Source organism: Tympanuchus pallidicinctus, unplaced genomic scaffold, assembly GCF_026119805.1.
Source record: "Tympanuchus pallidicinctus isolate F22 unplaced genomic scaffold, pur_lepc_1.0 scaffold27, whole genome shotgun sequence".
NCBI classification, from domain to species: domain Eukaryota; kingdom Metazoa; phylum Chordata; class Aves; order Galliformes; family Phasianidae; genus Tympanuchus; species Tympanuchus pallidicinctus.
In genome coordinates, this window is record NW_026294744.1 from 8,538,460 (window position 1) to 8,559,876 (window position 21,417).

Sequence of the window (21,417 nt, forward strand, 5' to 3'; positions counted from 1 at the left end):
TCTCCATCAGCACATCTTTGAGGTAATTTTAGTACAAAGAAGAACTGGTTTAATTCCCTTTTGTCATCCAGCACTCTGCATGATGTTTAAATATAGTGGTTTGGCCTCCACATGTTCAAACAAAATAAAGCCACTGGCATTTGCTACTTTAATTAGTTCAATTTTATTCTGTTTTCTCCATTAGTAATACTTATAAAAATAAAAGTTGTAGTTGTTCTGAATAGAACCTAATCTTTTTCCTGATCAAACTGAGCATCTGTAAGAAAAAAGAAACATCAACAACAAAAACAAAAAAAAAAAAAACAAAAAACACCCACAAAAAAAAAAAAAAAAAAAAACCAAAAAAACCAACAATCTTGCTTTGCTACAAATTCCCATTTTTTGCATTTTAGATGCTTTCCTCTAGCCCTCCTCTTCCAAAGATGCTGCCCCCAACCAAACTCCCATCCTAGGGTCAAATAGGAGCAGCTTCATCCAGTCACAGTCTCCATTTCAGACTTTCATTTGGCCTGAATTCTGCGTTGGTGTGGCTCAGTTGGCACTGTCTGCTGCTCTGCAGTCTGAGAGTATCATATTGCAGTGTGATCAACCTCCACTAATTTCAGCAGCTGCCAAATTTCCTCTCGAAACGTAGGTTCCCCTGTGTGCCACTGGGCAGGTTCCCCCTCCAGCACTTTTGAGATATTAGCAAAGGACTAAAGCCCTCTGTCAGCAAATTGCCAACTATTAAACACCCCCCAAAAATACGCACAAAGAAGGTTGGAATAAATATTGAATTTATCGCAGTTAAATGCCAACGACCCCGCATGTCTTACCTCCTTCACTTATGACTTTGTCACCCTCCTTCTCTCCCCACTCCAAATACAATGCTACACTACCCACAAAAATTAAAAAATAAATAAATAAAACAAAAAAAAAAAAAATCAACACATCCATATCTGACAGAAGTTTGCAAACATTTTTCAATCATTACTTTGCAAATGCAAAATTTACATAGCTCCCATGAAAGTGTTCGGCTTTCACACATCTCCCGGGGATCTCTGTTTTATTAGTCAAAGGTTTAAACCCAGAGCATTCCCCACGAATAATCTCTCTCCCTTCTCCCCCGCTCCTTCCTGTCCACATCTAAATGCAAAATTCTTAGCTTTCTTGCCTTCAGTTTACAGATTATGAGATCCAACATGTCACTCACTGGATTACTGCACTTAACCTGAGCACTACTCGAAGCTTACTTGTCTTCAACTTGTCCAGTGTTACTTAAATGGAATTATCCATCACAATCCATATAGCGAATCTGCATAGCCCACTTATCTCAAGATTCTGTGTGTCACCTACCAGATTATCCGTTTTAATCCATACATTGAATCTACATAACATATGTCTTTAATTCACAGGCTCTGACGAGCTATAGTATCACTGAATGGATTATTTCTCTTTATCCATTATTGGCAGCCCTAAAACCATTGACTGCATACTCTCTCGTGCCCCATCTTCCCAACATAGAGTAAGATTAGAGCCTGGGCAAACATGGCCCCATCATCCATCAGACACAGCGGGATGTAATACCTGCACCGATACTTCATGTTACTTGGAGCACAGGTTCTCGAACAAAACAAGTATCTGTGTTATCATGCATTAAAGATTAGGATTGGTAGGCTAATCTTGCTTTCAATTACACTCATAAATCTGGAGTTACCCCAGTAAAGTCTTTCAGATTTAAGTGGATACAAAGAAGAGCTGAGTTTACCCTAAAGACAAACCCTTTGACATTGAGTGCAGAAAATAGTTTGCCAGGCTTGGTTAGGAAGTAACCTGTACAACTGAGAGGGATTTTTAAACAACAAAAAAATCAAGTTCAGGCTTGCCCAGTCTTTCTTGAAAGGTTCAGGCGCAATCACTATGAACAATGCCTTCACTTCAACAGCAAACCAACTCAGAAAGATTAGTGACAAAAGTCAGTTCAGCCTTTTGTTCCACACACCTATTCAAAATTAGCTAAGTGGGGTGCATACAAAATACGTGTTTATATTTCTTGACAACCCTTGATAAGTGGGAGATGAACAAGATTAGCAGAAGGGCTTTGTGTACACTGGGGAAGTTTTAACGAGATTTCTCCTCGTGGCTGAAACTGTCTCACTCACATCCACAGCAGCCAGGCCAGGCCGCACATCTCGCCATGTACCCAGAGGCCAGCAGCCGTCTCCAAAGCTTGCTCTTGGGCCTTGTCTGAGCAGTGAAACTCAAATTTCACAGTTGTTTCTAACTATGGGTATGGCCACTGATAGCAAAGAGCCATCTCTCAGTGGTCCACCCTGCACGTTGCACCTCCTGCAGTCAGTAACTTCGCTTTGGAGGAAAGCAACTACTGTCACCTCGCAGTTCCCAAACAGCAGCAGGCTCTGCTGAGAGCAGGGAGGGCTGTAATTCTCTTTCCTGGAGAGCACTGAAGCTCTCTCTGCCTCACTGACGCCAATAAACTGCGTTAGCCGTGAGCAACTCAGAGGCTTTTTGAGCCCCTTTCTTGAATACGATGGGTGTAAGTTTGAACATACTTTAACCAATTCACTATACAGTTTTATGGTTTTATCTTAATATATATCCACTCAATTACATGTTTGTATGCTTTACTACAACAAGATTTCTTAAGAAATCTCCATTTCTAAACTGAGAGGCAGCCCTATACTGCCTCTCTAAGCAAACAGAGCCATTCAAACTAAATTTCAAACTAAATTCCCAGATATGACAGGTTCTTTGCTCAATTGTAAGGGCATTCCCTTCCTGTACCTTTTAATCAAGCCCTGGAACGTACTATTAGTACTATTAGTACTTTAGTCCCTCGACATATGTAGATCCTTCTAACTAAGATCTTGAAGTTTGTAACTAAGCTTCTGCAGATACTCTCGCTTTTTCCCATTTTTAGAAGTGTGCAGCTGAAGAAAAGGGGGCTTGAAGTGGCTGCTGAAAGTAACAAAGCAAGTGAAGAGGAAGAACTGAATACAAAACTAAGGAGTCTGGCAACTTACTCTAACCATCCACAGACTTCCTTATCTTTAATAAAACACTATTGCTTTCTAACTTATAAGAAATAACACTAACAGAAAATAAACTCTTCATCTTCCTTTCTCTTAACCTCTACCAGTGAATAAAATTCAGTGTGAGTACACAAACTTGGGCATTAGCAATATGTAGTCCAGCGCTGAGACTTTAGCAGATGACATACTAGAACTCCCCCAGATTTAATGAAAAACACAATGAAATTTTGAACAGTTATGTGGAAAAAACTATTCAGCGCATAAGACAGTTGGGCAGTGCAGATTCTAAGTGCTGTCCACATTCCAGGGTGTATTAACAATAAGACACTAGTTGTGCAGCGTTTCCAAATATCACTAATATAGAAATGAAAGAAAAAAATGCAACTGCCAAGACAAATATAGAGAGAAGTTAATTAAAAACTCACAACTGGAAACCTTAATAACTGCACATTTGTATAGAAGGACAAAACCTTCTCTAGCCTAATATATGTGTGATTGTACACGCATACGTGACTACAGACAAGCTTCACTTGCACACCTTTCATGCTATCTCACTAAATACAGCTGCAATACAGCTGAGCCATTGTTCGTTTGCAGCTCATGGCTGGCGGTGCCATGAAAACCACATTCCTGGGCACTAAATAATCAGCCTTCGTGACCCCCCAAGAACCTGTAAGTCAAATTCATTTACCCCCAGAGGGCAATGCTCTATTGTATCCTCCCTCCTTTCCAGCCACCTAGGAACAATGGACAATAATTGCAACTGTCACGGCAGTCAGTAGGAAAAATAAACCAGTGCCTGTTTTCACAGCTTACTGCCAAACCTGATCCAAACACCTAATAACCATGCCCCCAACCACAGCACCACAGTTGCACTAAAAAGCGTCAGATGTGAGGCTTTTGAACAGAGCTGCAGAACAATAACTCGACTTGTGTTCAAAATATGAAGCTAAAAAACAAAAATTAAAGCAAAGCAAACTCTTCTTTGAGGCTGTGCTGTTGCTCCCCATCCTCCCCCCGGGCGAGACTGAAAGGACTGCTGAATTTCTTTCGTGCTAGCACAGAGCTGCCTCTGCTGCTTTCAAGTTTAACTTGTGAGAGAGAGGAAGGGAGAAAAAAAGATTGCCCTCCAAGAGAACGAGATCACAGGGACCGGGGGGGGGGGGGAGAGTGGGGGGGGATGGAGAGCAGACTACTTCACGGTGCACAGCACTTCTCAGTGCAGCTTCACTGAGTGCAGGGGGAGAGCAGAATCACTGCGCGAACTCCTCCAGCTCCAGCGCAACAGGAGTTAAAAGAGGCTCCAGAACTCCTGTGAGAACCACCGAAACACACCCAAAAGTGGCTATGAAAGCTGCCTCTGTACATCAGACCTAAAACATTTTGAAGATTCGTCAGTCCATGGCAGCCGACGTTGTTACTTTAAAACAATGTGCTTCCAAACAACAGAAATCCCAGGTACGCCCAGTGGCTACCCTGCTCTGTGCGCCTGGAGAAAATGTGCTCAGTGGGAATGAAGGACTCAGGGTTTGGCCCTCTGTTATAACGATAATATCACAGCCCGTTCGGAGCCGAAGCACTATATTCTATTCTAAAGTTATCCTACATATGTAGTGAATATACATTTTCTGAATTACAGCCTCCTAGGGAGAAGCTAGGGGAAGCAAGTGGCATACTTTCCTACTTGTGTAAGTCAGCGGGCTAGAGCACACTAACGCTGATGGTTTATTTGTCACAAGCTGGAAGGCACATATAATTAAATTAACACTATCTTTGCACATTGACCAATGTGTTAACCTATCTGAGCACGTCATGTGGCAGTCTTTACTGAATACTGCCCATTTCTAGTGCAGACGGTCCATAAACCAGCCAAGCATGAGGTCTGGGAGCCTGTTTGAATGAGGATCTCTGCACTGGGGACATTAGTAAACAAACAAACCAAAAAAAATGGAGAGGAATGAAATCTCGTTTAAAACATAAAAGAAAGGCTTCGTTTTAATCTCAATCTACTTCCACATTCCCAAAACAACACTGGCTTGGATTTTGCTACTGTAGATGTACAGTGAGAGGAATGGGAGAAGAATCAGACCCACTGTTTCTTTTCAGAACCACAACACCTGCTCTGAAAACTGAAGTTTTTGACATGCAGGTATTCTGTCAGTCCCTCATCACAGGCATTCAGGAAGAACTATAAAAATTTTAAATGACACAACAACAAACGACAGGTTCCCCAACATGACCTCACATATATAAAATGGGGAAACATTTTGGCAAAGCAGAGGCTACTGCTGCTGGAGAGTGGTCAAATTTTGTCATTTTCCTTCTGGAGCATGGCATTAAAAGAACATGCTTTAGCACACAGATGTTGTACGCTGTCTTTTCAAATCTGCGCTGGCTGATTTCAGTACCTAGAAATATCGTAACACTAACTTTGGTGGGTTTTGGTTTTTTGGTTTTTTTTTTTTTTCTTTTTTTCTTTTTTTCTTTTTTTCAGTACATTCAGAAAAGTCAAAAAAAAAAATCTCCATCACCAAAATCTGTACAAACATGAACAAGGAATTCTGAGTACCCTCAGTACACTCAGAAGCCGAGTGCTGCTACGCTCTGATCCCACACATAAGCCTGCATTTGATAAGCGAATTTACATTTTTTTTTTCAGTTCAGCTGTAGCATCTATCTTCTTATAACAGAGATTGATACGTGCAACAATGGCTTTAGGTAAGTTCATTCATTTAGGGCAATACAACATTGATTCGTGTATTTACATACAGACGCAGGGCATACACTTTATTTCAGCCTCGAATTACTACGCTTCAAGATGAGGAAAGGGAAGAGGAACAAACAAACAAAGTTGCAAAAAGCCCGTGATAAATGTATATTCATTCTCAGTTCGTTTTAGCACAGAAAGAGCATTACCTTTTATTTCTCCAAAGTTCCCTGATCCCATGGCAAGAAGCTTGTCTTTCCAGTCCTTTGATAGTAGCTTTTCAATACTGGGAGTTTCTGAGTGAAGGGGGGGAAAAAAAATGTAAGCAAATCAACATGACTGTCTCCACAATAGAACTCATTAAAAGTCTATCTGCTAAAAATAAGGCCAACCCTATTCTGGGCCCCAGTCGTAATGACTTCATCAACAAACTGATAAGAGGGGAGGAAAAAAAAAATGTGTTTTGTCACCTGCTGTTTCAAAACCATTAGCTTTTTCCTCTCGTGGAACAAAGCCATAGTAATTTCGTATGACAATGGGCACATATAAACCTGCAGTTCATTGTTTTTCAATTTGGTGAACAAGTTGCTGCTTATAATGGATGCCTGTCAATTTCTGAGTGTTAGTCTGTAGTCAAAAAATAATTATGTTGATAAAATGCAGAGTAAAAAGAGAGAGAGAGGGAGAGGGAGAGAGAGAAGCAAAGAATTAGCTCCTAAATCTGCTACATGTAATTATATCCCTCTGAGTGTTTACAATTACATCCACTTTATAATGTGTGTTTAAACATCGTGTGGTGGTAAGCATACTGTGGAAAGATTTTCCAGTAGCACGCACATTATAAATAATAATAAAAAGTTGAGTATGAAAAAAAAAAAAGCCTTAAAAGAGTGCAAAATCCAGAGGGAGAAAAGGCATCGCTTAGAATGGAAACCCATTATTTGCTCATTTCAGATTCTATCACTTCCTTTAAAAATAAAATAGACTAAAATATATTCCTTCGGTATTTTCAGCAAAAATGCAGCAAGGGTATGGACGGGTCTGCTATTTATGTCTGTAACTCTAGTATTCTGACCTCTTTTTGTGTAGAATTTTAATGCATAAGTAAATATAAATGCTAATAAAATTCAGAGGACATTAAACTCAATTCCAAACAATGTAATTGTATATTCTTGTCAGCATTTAGATGGGTACACAATTACAATAGCTTTCAATCCTACGATTAGCACTGCATTCAGTTAGAAAATGGAGTGTACTAAAAGATAAGTGTCCCAGTATGCGCCATCTAAATAACAATACCCACACTTATTATCTGGATCTAAGACATATACTGCTATTCTCCACATTCGTGTTTATGTGTATTTGTATTTGTTCAGGCGTTTGTTTACCCCCTACCAGGAGCATAAAGGGAGTACATGTTAACTTATCAAAGGGACCGTCTGGCCTAGAGACCATACAATTATTAGCAACTGGTTAATTTTCCCCACAGTAAAAACCATTACGGGGAACCTTCATTATCTCGTTTGGCTAATTCTGCCTACTTTCTTCAAGCCCCAACTTCGCGAGCGGCGGTGCGGGAGGGAAGATGCGAGCGGGGGCCCCGCACGGCGGCTCCCCTCAGCAGGCCTCTCTCGAGCGGCCGTCCCACGGGGCAGCGACGGAGCCCCGCTCCCACCCCATAAAGGGAGCCGCACCGCCAGCGTCTCCCGTGCAGCAGTATTTCCCCCTCCCCACTCCCCTCCCGCGACGTTTTTAGACACGCTGCAACGCTCACTCTCCCGTGTTCCCTATGCAACGGGATGCTTCCCGCTCGGAGGGGAAGGATTCTCCCCTCTAGGAGGGAAAAATTCACGAGGATTCCGAACCACGGCTGCAAGCTCTGGATGTGCGACGAAATCGGAGCGGATTGCTGTCGGGAGTTGCACTGCGATTCTCACTCCCGTGCGGGGCTGGGGCGGCTGCGCCGCGCTGCAGGCGCTCGCACGCCTATTGCCCAAGTTTGTGCGTCGCCTGTAAACACCCATTTTTTTCAAAACATTTCTGAGTCAGTCAAATAAACGGTGCCGATTTTTTTTTTTTTTTTTTTTTTTTTTTTTTTAAATCCTGAGCTTTTCACAAATTCTCGAGCAGCGTGTAAACAGGCCGGAGCAAATGCGGTATTTGCAGTAGAGGACTGTCAGTCATGAAAAGCTAACAAACCTTTGCAAAGCAGGAATGCGGCAAGAGAAATCCATTGTGCGCTGACAATAGGCTCCAGAGCCTGTAGGCACCAAAAGCAGCCCGTCTTACTTTTAAGTCTATTGTCAGCCAAGTCCGTGACAAAGCTTTTCCCCTGCGGCTAGACAAAATACTCTCTGTAGCGCGCTCGTCAAGGAACAGAAGTCTTCCGTCTAACTCCCCGCGTTAAAGCAACAGCCGCGCCGGCTGCGAGCGCTCCCGCCGCCCCGGCCGAACCGCCGCCGCCCGCCCCGCCCCGGCCCGCCCCGGCGAAGGGGGGAGGCTGGGCCGGCCCTGCCCGGGCCGAGAGCGCGGCGCCGGGGCTGCGAGGGGCGCTGCCGCCGGTGAGCGGCTCCGCGACCTTGTGCCGGTGGGGCGGTCCCGAGCGTCCCTACCTCTGCCTCGGTGGCAGAGACGGCGGGAGATGAACGCCGCGCGTCAGGGAGCGGCTTTCGCGCGGATGGGGAAGACCGCGGGAGGAGATGGTGATTGGAGATGTGAAAGGCCGAATGGCAAAATCCCAATGGTAACAATGCATCTGCTCATTACTGTGAGAATATGAGTAATATGAAAATTTAACGCGATTATAAGCCCCGCAGCAATCCCGATAGCATGAAAGAGATTGCGCTGATCTAATAAGCGTCTCCCCTGTTGAAATACTGTACGTTAACTATTTAAAATAATATTATATGGGCTTTTTTTTCCCCCTTAAAAAACAAAACATGTAATTGTATTTAATTGATGTACTAACTCAGTTTCAAACCTCTCTTGACTCCAACTGCAATTTTTACTGAAAGGCACTTAAATGGAATTTTGATATAGAATCAGCAAATAATTGTCCTGCTCGTACTTAAATAGAACTTTAATTCTTGAAGACAATAGCTTCCCCACCCCTATAGCTTAGCAGAGCTAAAGAGCTATATTAAATCTAAAGAGCTATATTAAATAACAGCTTGTTTAATTCCATTTATACTGTGTTAACATACTGTACTTGAATAAAATATGCTATTCACACACTCAACCTCTCACATTTCAGTAACTGCTTGTGAAATACATTCTGCATCATATCTTGGAAACAAACATTTTAATGGGGTACATAAACGGCATAGTAAAACAAAAAAAGATTTGAAATTTAAACATCTTAAATAAAAGTAGCTGTTTAAAATGTTACAGCTGTAGAGCTTCCATGAATTACATAGACAGAACCTGAGCTTTTGTTCAGCTTTTTTTAGACTTTCCTGGGAAGGTGATGCTCACAAAATAAGAAACACCATTATCTTGCTTGTGAAGTACTCAAGATTCATTAGAAAGTCAATAGAACTTTAATGCTTGCACGTACAATGTGCAATTTGAAATCAGAAAAAGTGGTCTGCACACAGGAGCCTTCCTAGCACCCTCTCCAGTGCTCATTTTCCTCCGAGATTTAACAGAAGGATTTCACTACATGCAAAAGCTGACTTACACTGGGAGAGATTTTGGACATGCGTCAGGACCATTATGTATTATTACAGTCTATATTTGCATTTCCAAAAAGCAATGGACAGTGCACTCTGCCATTCTGAGTATCACGACTATTCACACTGCCTTCTGATTCCAACCTTGAGAGGAATCCGGGATTAGCCCCACTTCTTAGCCCCACTTGAGCTAAAACCTTCCGTTACCCAGTTGCAGTGTAGGACTATGGCACAGAGTAAAACAACTGCCAGTTTATCCACAGCACAGTATGAATAATACATCTACAAAAGAGTTGTTCACAGGTTGTTTGTTACAGTCATTCATTAATGTTTGGGAAATATTTTAGTTCCAAAAAGGCTATGTAAAGTGGTAAGTAAAACAGGATTGCGAGTAGGGCACCAAAGAAAAAGACTGAGATGGAAAGAGTAACAGGAATCACTAAGTAAATATTGGAGAAGAGGAGACCAACTGAATTAGAGATACAGATTAATCCACAAAAATGATTTCTGCTCTCTAATAGCACATTTATCAGTCACTAGCCCTTTCTATCTATATTTACAGTGCCTTTTGCTTTCCTTGTTTCACCCTTGCCTCTGTGGCTTGCATATGGTTCTTTGCATCAGTGCGTATGGCAATACCCACTGGAGAACAGCCCTCCAACTGTGCCAGCCATTGTTGCAGCAGCACGCTGCTTCTCGGCGCCCCACACCCCAGCGCTCTCCCTCCTCCCCTGCCAAGGGCTCAACATACTGACTCCCTCCTCCACATCAATGAGACCTGAAGGCTGATGCCAGCAGCCAGTCCTCACACAGACCTCCAGTGCAATGTTACCAAGCTCCCTTCTCAGTAGTGTAGTAGTCCCACATTGACTGCTCCAGTTCACATATCCACAGGCACGTGTGTATTTATACATGTTGAGCATACATATAAATATATGTTGAAATTCTGATGGTACTGAAAAGCAATGTATCTCAGTAAATTCACATAAAATAACTTTTTAACCTAACTTTTTATGCTTTAACAAGCATACTGCTGTCTCTCTCCTTCAACATTTGACCTTTTACATGTGGCTTCACTGACTCATTTGCTTAAAAGACAAAAGGTTTCACATTAAGAAGGGACCAGTTTGTTTCCAGAAAGTGGCCTGAACCACAAAGCTCTAGTAAGAGTCACCACTTTTAGTATTGTCGGGGAGTCTTGAATTTAATTTAGCCTACTTCCAGAAGTTTTTTTTTTGTTTGTTTGTTTTTTCAGGCATTGCAGCTTCCCTTTGGGAAGAACCTAGTGCTACTCTCAAGTTAAGTGGCGGTGCAAGTGCATGTGCACACGAACCTGCCTTCCAAACCGGTTGCACAGCACCATGTTCCCTTCAGGCCCAGCCTCTCCAGTGGCTCTTTTCAATCCATCCTTCAGGGTCACGGTCTTGGAAGTCTACTTACAAAAGCTTAGAATGATCTCCATTGCCAAATCTCTTCCTGTTACCTCTTTCCGCTCTTGCTGATTATTTACTAAAAGGAAAACTCCAACCTCTCTATCTAAAGGCTGCCTGCTTCTAGAAAAAGGAATGCAATTCCATCATGCTATAACAAGGTGCAGGACAGCTGCTGTTCACATGAGGCACTTCCAGAAAAATTATATCTGAGGAAGACAGAAGGTAGCAAAGCTCTGGCATGACAAAGAAGTGATAACTGTTATAGAAGGGAGGGAGGCTGATGTAAGTCAACTACTATTTAGAGGAACAATGCAAGTCCTGCAACCTCCTGCTTGCATGATGCTCTCCCAAGGAGACGCCCCAAGTGCTCTCTCCCCCGTAATTACTGCAAGCAGTTCTTGTCCTGTGATGAAAGAGAAAGACTCCTCAGAAAAAAAGTAAAAGAAAGATGTTTGGCCTCAACACGGATGATGACATGAACTGTAGCAGGGTGGAGAGAAGCCAGGAGTTGCTCAGTACCCAGCCAGACCACCAGACATTTCCTGCCAACATGTGTCATTACTAGAGGCAGGAGTATTTGGTCGGCACAAATGATCATGAATAAACTTTAGCATTGGCTGATATACCCTGTGCTTCTGGCAAGCATCTTCCTTTATGTTATGAAAGAGCTAGCAAATACCCTCCATCCATTATTCACCCTTCTCTTCCGTCACGGTCATAAACACCTGTTGGCTGCAGTTCCATCCATGGTTTCTACAGCCCTCACCTACTGACACACCATTCTTCTGGCATTCTGCTCTGCATTTATGCACCCCAATGAAACTCCTTCTGGTTCAAGGCAGGAGACAAGATGAAGGGCAGATTTCTACTCCTCCTTTGAAAGTACAGGCAAGCACAAATAGACACAAAAAGTACCCCTGTTGGTATGAAGGTCTTACCTATACAAAACAATTTTTATAGTGAAGAAAACAAAACATCAATATGAAGAAATAGTTGATATCAGCAGGTTACATAGACATACAGCATCTGCATACACATATGGTTCTCCATCAACAGAATCATGCTTCTAGGAAACTACTTGCAGCTAGGCAAGACATTATGAATCACGAGCAGGCACAACACTGAATCAATTTAAATTTGGAAATCAAAAACCACACAACATACATTTTTTTTTTTTCTGTTTCCTTCCAGGAAGCAAGCACTTCAATTTTTTACTGGTCTAAAAGCATTTTAAACTTTTGCAGTATACAGTAGGAAACACCTCTATACGTGTAAATTGTTCAAATGTATGATTTAGTTGCCAAGCAGGAAAACAGCCTGATTGCAATAAATAAATAAATAAATAAAAATAAAAGAAAGAAAAAAAGCAAACAAACAGACAGGTGTAATAAGCACTAGGTAAAATGTGGCAGTAGGTAAAATAGGACTCTGGGGCTTCCACACCTGGACAAGAAATAGTATGCTGTTGGGTTGGTTTTTTATGTATGCAAGATTCTTTTTGGTCCTCTGCATGAATTCACAGAGCTGAATGAAATATTCAAGTTTTGATGAGATAATGTGAAGCTACAGTACTCTGGCCAGTACATCATGGTATGATTCCTACTACACCACTCCATCACAACCACCATGCAGAAAACAGCTGGACTACATATGTCCATGGGTGGCTTCCAAGCCTACTAAAAGCTCCCTTCGCTGGCAGGGATAACCAGCATTACTGCTCTTGGAATTGCCAGTCTCACCCCAGCCACATGTTAGTTCCATAGCGTTTTATCTCAGAGGACAAAATCAACTTCTCTGTCCACAGCTGACCTAAGTGAAATTTACACCATATGAATAAGACAGTTTTATTGTGATTTCTGGCACAAAAGACTGCTTCTTGTGCTAATAAATAAATAAATAAATAATGCATGTAGCCAGAAAAGGTTCCATAGCACAATAAATAAAATATTTGAGATTTTAAAATTAGAATTAGTAATCTAGAAATGCCATTAAAGTATAATTTTATTATATCTGTAAAAATGCAAACTGATTTTTTTTTTTTCTGACTGCTCACCAATTCATACTGCCAGTTTTACAAGAAAGTTACCTAAAAACACAAGTATGTTTGTTAGAAGGAAAGGAGCTAGAGCAGTCTTCAGATACACTACACTACCAATTGCTGAACTAATTATGCCCTAGAATGTAAGTGAGGGGCCAGCAAACAACAACACAAGGCAGGAATACATGGCTAAGCAGGACAGGCAGAAGGCACGAGGACTTCTTAAGCTCGGTTTGCATCCAAAACCAGCATCTCATTCAGGAACAGTCAGGCTATTGTCTGAAATTGTTATAGTTTCCATCACCTGAACGTACTGGCAGTTGTATTATTCACTGTGTACTTTTCAGATCGCCTCATTTCAACAAATGGTCATCTCACTCATTCACTTTGGAAGCAGCGTCACACTCTAGGCATGACATATACAATACAAAGAAATCAAGCTTGTCAGGTAATACCATCCTCCAGCCCTTCAGTCTCTCAGCAGCAGTGTATATTTATTTTGGAGTTACATAAGCAATAGTTCAGATTTTCTCAGCTTTTGTTCTTTTTATTGGTATAAAGCATCACAGCAGTTTGCTTTCAGAATATGAGAAACTTGAGTACTTCTAAAATTCTGCCTGTCACACACTCTTCTGGGCTGCCAATATGCATGTCAATAAAATTTCCACCAAGCCTTTCTGAGGACTGCATACTCGATAGAAACACCTCTTTCATTAGCAGAGTGCTGAGACAGAGAACTCGCTTGCATCCCCATTATCAGCTCAGAATAACAAGAAATCCCAGGTTGTTCAATCCGTTACTTCCAGCGTGCTAACTTCTGGAGCACAGACTCAATTGCCTTGCATATCTTAGTGACAAAGGATGCTATCAAGGCTACTGAGTACACCTTGATACTCAGGAAACCATGAGAACTTAATCATGCCACGTAATCACAGGAACAGCATGGTTTGTAGTCACTGCTACCTACATTTCCCTCCACTTAAGTCCTTGTCCTTGCAGAGACGATGGCAGTATATGGCCAGTGGTGGATTCATTCAGCTCTGTCTTTCTAGTCCTGCAGCAGAGCAACTGCATCCCCCAGAGAAGAGCACACTGAGGCACTGTGAAAGGTACGAATACCACGCGCTGCACAATATACCTTTTGTCACTGAGATTTGTTGGTGCTTCAGATTCCTAAAGGCATTCAGGAGTATAAATCTCATTCCAGAAAGGAATTAGGCTCCTGACTGCCTCTGGAGATCCAGGCCAGTGAGCTGGCCAAAAAAGCTGGTGGTGAACACATTCCGCCAAATGTGGCATTTCACTGGCAGAACTTTTGCTGGAACGTCCTTTTCAGTATACACAATCCCTAGACTGACCCCAGCTCCCCACTGCCACCATCCTCTTCAGCCCTAGTTAAATTAACAGATAAGAAGGAAGCAAGCATCTAACATTACCAAATTAAAAAAAAATAATGATTTTGTCCCCCGCACTTTCCTAATTCAAAAAGTATTAATAAATCAGAGCAATTGACTTTCAAACAGCTGAAGGGTAACCTTTTTCTTTTCATTGATGTTCCAATTACACCAGTAGAAATCCTTAGGAAAAAAAGCAACAGCAAAATAAAATAAAGGGAATATTTATTTCCTTGATGTGTTTTTAAATTTTCTAACACCTCTTTAATTCCGAGCATCTCTAAATGAAAGAAGGAATTGATTTTTTCAAGAGTGGTCCACCCACCAAAAAAACCTGTCGGTTGACAGAAGGAGGCACTATACCAAGCCTAAGATTCACTGAAGTTCAGAAACCAAAGATGTTTTAATATTTCCAGAAGCTATTTCAAGAGTAACAACGTAAGAACAGAGACATCTGGAAATAAATGCCTTTCAATTTCACATCAGTTTTACTTTTCTGTCTCAATTAGAAAGAGATACTTCACTGAAACACGCATTCCTTTGAAATACATTTTTGTATTGTGTTACCAATAGAGTCTTTGTCTGATTAAAGGGCCATAATATCTTGTTAATATTATCGGAGGGCAGTGGTTTTAGTCTGCTAATTTTTATCATCTTAGTACATTCTTAATAAGCACAAAGGCCTAAAAAAAAAAAAAAAAAAAGCATTTACTGACATCATTATAGACTAACTTTTTATGGGTATTGATAATTGTCATGAATGATGTTCTATGGAAGTCCACAGTTTATCCCTTAACAGAAATGATCTCGTGTCAATCTTGTCTATTTTGTTAAGCACATGAAAATCTTCCTCAAAAAAAAAAAAAAAAAAAAGCCTCAGATCCTAAAACAAAAAGTAGCCGAAATGTTCATCTAAATAATCATTAAATGTAAATTGAGAACTGCAGTGTTTGGCTAGAAGTTCCAAGATTTTCAACTATCCAAATACTGAAATTCAATAGCAACGTCTCACTTTGCACACAGTTACTACTGTGGGTTTGTTTTTTTTTTAACCTGAAAGCTTCAAAGTAGCTTCTTAAAATACAAAAAAAAAAAAAAAAAAAAAAAATGAGGCCTGAAGTCCTTGTAATTTCCACCAAAATGACAAAAGCGAGGACTGTAAGTGATGAAGCTGAGAACACCATTTTCTAAATAGCCCATCCTTCAGTTCGTGCCATAGCCTTTACTTCCCAACATCAAAATGTACGGAACGTTGGCTCCTAGATTATCAACCGTAAAGGGAGCTGCTGGTACTTGAAGCTTATTATCTCCAGGTCTTTCTTACATGTCACCTTCATTTTGACAAAGAAGAGCCTTATTTGCCAACACAAGAGAGGGATAATAAGAAAAATTGCAACAAGTGATCTGGTCAAAGAGCCACAACTTCTGCCACTGCGGCTTGGTTTGGGGCTTGGTTTTGGGGTTTTGTTGGCGTTGTTCTTTTTCTCTCACTTTCTCAGCAAACAGCATGCACAGATCAGTTCCTCTTGCTAGCAGCCTGGTAAGTGTTTGACTTGGGCTCTGAGGCCTTACCAGTGAGCTCTGGGATGAGACCCACTGTTAAAAGAGGAAGAGTCTGGAGACATGGGGAGGGATGAGACCTCACCTCTGAACCCAAGTCATGAAATGTCCTACCACAGCTGCATCAACACACACGTTACTGAACTAATCACTGGCTTCCACCCTCCTCCCCCCACCTCTTTTTTTTTTTTTTGACAGCTGTCTTCCTATCTTCCCAACAGGTGCTATTAGGCCCTGAACAATGGCTAAGGCTTTTAAGCCACTGCTGTTGACAAGTGAAAGGGAACAACAAATGGCTCAGTAGTGCTCTTCTCCCCAGGTCACTCAACCAATGGTAATAGTTATTATTTTTATTTATTAGCTCTGCGGCACTGTCCTCTATTGTACCTCCCCCAACCTCCCCTTTCCATGACAGCAAGGAGCTTTTTAACTTTTAATAAAAATAGGCGAGTGCTTAGCTCCTGAGCGAGCTCTTTCTGTAAAGTGCACAGCTAATGAATGTTGTCCATTTAGATCTGGATAATTTATGATGTCAGTGGAGGGGAGGTGGGGAGGGGTGAATCAAGATATGACCATTAGTTAAACTGTGAGAAGTGACAGAGAAGGTAAGGGACTTGCAAGTCGGACAGAGAGAAGGGCTCACCCTCAGTACTTGTTTTCGCAAGATAATTACAAGCTTAGGTAACAAATAAGACATTCCCTCTTTTAAGGTTAACATAATTTTTCTTTACCATTCTTAGCATTTCACCAACTGTGTTATAATCCTCTTTGGAGAACAATGGCAGATGGAAGAAAAGTTAATTTTCCCTTAACTGAAAGTGACCGTATCCATTTACCACTAGGACAGAAAAATGTGCCAAAATGTTTTCTTGTCCTAATAATGAATACATGCATTCACATGCTTATATTTACTAGTTGAGGTGACTCAATTAGTAAGCTTTCTGTGACAGATAATCTTCATCAAATGTAAACCTTGTACTGCCTCTGTGCTGGAAAACTAGTGACTGTGAAAACAAATCAGGCAATACCAGGTCCTAACAAAATTAGCAAATGAGCAAGTAAGTCACCTGAAGCACAAATATGCTTGAAAGTTGAAAATACAATGCTAAAACCCATCAAAATATTGACATGTAGAGCTAGCAGGTTTAAAATTATGTGTTATCAATCAAACTGAGGTAAGAACATATGTATCTTTCGATCATCTGGACCTATTTATTTAAATTACAAGTTGCCATAATTCTGTAGTGAAAGGGCTACAGTCATCAGATCTGCTGTGTACTTCTTAGAGTAAATGTGTACTATTATAATATGAACTTAATGATGACACTGAAAGAACCGTAAAATACTCATTGATGTTAATAAAACCACTGAAAGGATTTAAAAAATAGAAAATAGAGAACTAAAATGGATATCCCCTTCCGAAACAACCAGGAAAGCATACAATAGGCTCAGATCTCTGTTCTCTTTAAAAATATGACAGACTGTTTTACCACTGGAAGTGAGAATTAAAGCACATACGCCTGATGCTAAACAACTACACATCCTGAACTCCTCTTGCACAACATATGTGAAACAAAATCTCAACCACTGATTGCCAGATGCCAGAAATATATGAACAATAATAGTAATAACAAAAGGATTTACAATATAAATCAGAGCTTCTGAAATGGAGGTAGTTTTGCAGCAGGTCAGAATGCTAGTTGTGATGTAAATGATATTTACGTGGAATCGTTATGTTGAATTCAGTGAAAATTATTGAAGTTAATGTCATTGGACTTGCTTAAAATAATTTTCCATGATTTGCACACAGGCTTCTCCACCAAAGTACAGCATCCCATCTGCCTTGACAACTTGCTCTGTTTGTTATCACTTGTCTCCATTCATGGATTTCTTGGACTCTGTTATTTTCAGTGTAAATAAGGAGAGGAAATACATTGGGTTTCCTTTTGATCTAGCATTTTTCTTCCTGAGCCAGGGAATAGCATCAACATACATAAGTGGTTCAACCAAAATGCACTTATATTATGCAATGCACTGAAGGACTAGACAGTCAGCGCAACTCTATGGCCACTGCCTGAGACTATTGAAAATGGACCCAAACATGGCCTTCTCCTCCTGCCTACTCATTCACAACGTAATTGCAGTGGTCCAGGCAAATGTGAGACAGAATAGGAATAGAAAAGTAAGATGAACTTACTTTTCTGCTTGTCAGAAAAGACAGGAGGATTTAGATTCAAGCATATACCATGCCTTCAAAACATTGATAAAGGGACAAAAGACAAAATCTTTCATTTTATTTTATTTTAAATCAAGGAGGAATCTTACTCATACTCTGCAGCACAACTTTGTTTCAGAGTATTTCAGAAAGCTTAGGCCTACCTCAGTTCACTACAGCCCCCTCTGTAAGTAGCTGTTTCCATAAGAAAGATCCGCATTCATGAATCACCAATACGGGAATACTGGGTATTCTACTGGGTAGAAACAGAACACCTTTCCAAGAGTTAAAGCCTGTCACTGTTCTGTTCTTTACAGAAGGATGACAATGTAAGATGTATTAGATTCCTCATGGCAAATAAAAAAAAAAAAAAAAAAAAAACAACAAATGAACACAGACCCCATAAATATGGAGAAAGTCAACATTTCCTCTGATGAAGGGAAGTTACTTTAAAATAAAAAAAAATAATCCTGTCACCTCTGCGCTACCACCCGCATGATCTGCCACTTATAGTTAGCTTTCTGATGCTTTGTCCAATAAACTTGTCCTTGTTTCCCAGGGAGCTAATTTGTTTCACAGAAAAAAACAAGAGAGGTGTACATATACTCATTCTCCCAGATATCTCAAACTACCTGTTTGAAGAGACCTGCTCCTAGGTGATTCTTTGGATGACTGAAATGAGGTCTTTCTCATAAACAAAGCCAACTTCTTTTGCAATTCCAAGGCATTCAAGTCGTGTCCCACAAGATCACTGAAGAGTAGGCTTAAAGTGAACTGAAGCAGAATGAAATTGTTCAGAGGAAGAGAGAATCACTTGGAAAGGTCTACCTTCCCTGCAACATCTCTAGTTCAGGGTCCTATTCATTCTTTGCTTCCTAGGTACGGGGATGAAACACATTAGATATCTTCTGTGAATGGGCAGAAGCATTACTTAGTTTTAACACACAGAAAACTGGTATCAGTTGTTCAATACTCGTATCCTCTTGTCTTGATTATTTCTACTTTCCATCACTAGGAACTAGTCAAGGTGTCCTCCGAAAAGCTCCAACTGGTCCAGAAGGCAGCAAATCACCTGGGCCACCAACATGGTTATTTATGAACCCACGCTTCTAACCTTTGCACCATCTTTCCCAAGCCTGATCTTGTACTCAAAACCCACAATAGGATCTACCTGTTAAACAAACTTCCTTCTGTGACTATGATCTCAAACATCACTTAGGTTATAGTGGAATAAAGAACTAGAACACAGAAACCATAATGCATGGTCTGAGAATTAGTGAAACAAACCTTTATGAGGAGCTGGAATACGATCTTGCAAGACCTAAACCCAGTCCTCCTGACAATAAAAGATGGTGTTTTTTTGGTAGCAACAGCTCCTTTAAATTAAGGCAAATCTGTAAATGAGGAGTATTAAACTAAAGAACTGATCTGTGAATAGGGCTCTGCAGCTTGACTGCTGGGTTTCCTGAGTCTATCTTCTTGTTTGTCTTTCTGGGGTAACTTAGAACTTTGATTCAAACAAACTCCAAGTATCTAGGAAACTCAGCTAAGTTTTAATGCTTGCTCTGAAAAAAAATTCAGTCAGAAAACTGTTGGTGTTGTGTGAAAAAAAATGAATGAATCTAAGCCCACTGGCAACTTTACCTCAATTTTACCATTCACTTACATTTATCATTTCATATGAAATACAGAGTTAATGAACTCTGTTTGAATGATAGCAGTACTAAACTGTTATACAGAATCACACCTTTTGTGATTTAATTTTGTGGCTAAAATTGACCTCTCACATGTGGTGCCTTCCTCTCCTGCAGATACAGTGTTCAACAATATGCAGTTTACATATCAATTTATTTTGTATCTATTAAGAAACGTTTGGAAAAGGAACCACAAGTAATTCCGTTTTTCTTTTTCAACTTTGAAATAAAACTGGAATATTTTCTATAAAAACCTGTATCTATCTGAAAAGGATGGAGAACTCTTTGAATAGATATTAATTTTTTCTCTGGTATGAAGGCACGAAGGAGAGTCAAACCAAAACCAAAAACTGCATGAGTATGCCAAGCACAGAAAAGAACAGAGTCAGTATCAACAGTGGGGGGGGAGGAAACAGAGGGATGCGGGGCTCCCGTGGAGTGAGGCAAATGACAAGGGCAAATTCCCAGATTGCTTGAGAACAGGGGGTCTGGGAAGGTGGGGTGTGGAGTAATTGCAGAATGGTGTAACAGGGAATTTAATAGATCAGAAAGGGCTGAATAGGATAACAGGTCCATTGTTCACAAAGTTCTCTTTTGTGACCAGGATTTAAGAGAATGCCAGAGCAACAAATGACTTAATCCTGGGGGGATGCTATGGCATAAATGAAAGCAGTCTATACCTTGAAAGCAGATGGAATATATTTCTGTATCGCATAACCACACTGACGACTGCAGCTTTCAGCAAAGTCTTAAGAGTTGCAATTGGCAAAAACTGCACAATCGTGCCCTCCCATCTCCCTCTTTCCCTCTTCAACAGCATTTTCCAACATACTCAGGGCTGGGGGTGGTGGTGGTGGAATAAGCCACATGAATGACAAATAGACATGGTCAAATGCCATGTAAAATACAATGGTTACAGAGAAGAACAGAAAAGAAAGGGAGAATTATTCTGTGCTGGCTTCCCTTCTCTCCTATGTTCTAACCACCGAACTAAACTTGGAGCCTCCTGGTTACATGAACACAGCCATTAAGCACTATGCCACCAATTTACTTGGCTTCCCACTACCTTGCTGAAGAAATGAAAGCGCCTTAATAGACACTTGGTGTAAAACAGAAGATCCCCTCCTGAATCTCTCACAGACCATCACCTGTCTTTGGGAAACTTTCCCATTTGCTCATGTATTTCTTGATCCCTGTAACAGCAGATTATGGACCTGGAGGGTCCCATCTAATTCCTGTTACATCTTTCTAGTTATTTCAACAGAAGCTGAATCAGGCATATATAAAAGGTAGCCTAATTTTACAAAGTTAAGGTCACGCTGCACAAAACAATATAGAACATGTTATGCCTATGCAAGGTTAGTGGGTAGGTAGTGGAAAATGGAACAGTGCTAAAAATGACACCATCAGCTTTTGCTTTATCTATAACAGAAGAACCAATATTTCATTTCTTCCATGGCCAAGGTGCTTAGGAAAATGTAAAATGACTGCTTTTCACAGAAAAGTGAAAATAAATACTTCTCAATCAACTGGGATATTTTTTTTTTCATGGAAATAATAGATTCTTATTTGAAAAAAAAAAAAAAAAAAAAACAAAAGAAAAAAAAAAAACAAAAACCATCTTGCTCTCATTCAAGCTCAAGCAGAAAAATGCAATGGTGAAATGTAATGCA

General features: G+C 40.6%; 1 protein-coding gene across 12 annotated transcripts in view; it reads right to left on the reverse strand.

The window, feature by feature from the left end:
• The window catches only part of SOX5 (SRY-box transcription factor 5), a 637,700-nt gene that overhangs the window by 155,824 nt on the left and 460,459 nt on the right, over nt 1–21,417 (reverse strand). For all 12 annotated transcript variants that reach the window (XM_052690772.1, XM_052690776.1, XM_052690774.1 and 9 more), the window contains one exon: nt 5,949–6,035. In XM_052690772.1, the coding sequence (XP_052546732.1) occupies nt 5,949–6,035 (87 nt within the window). The remainder of the gene's footprint in view (nt 1–5,948; nt 6,036–21,417) is intronic.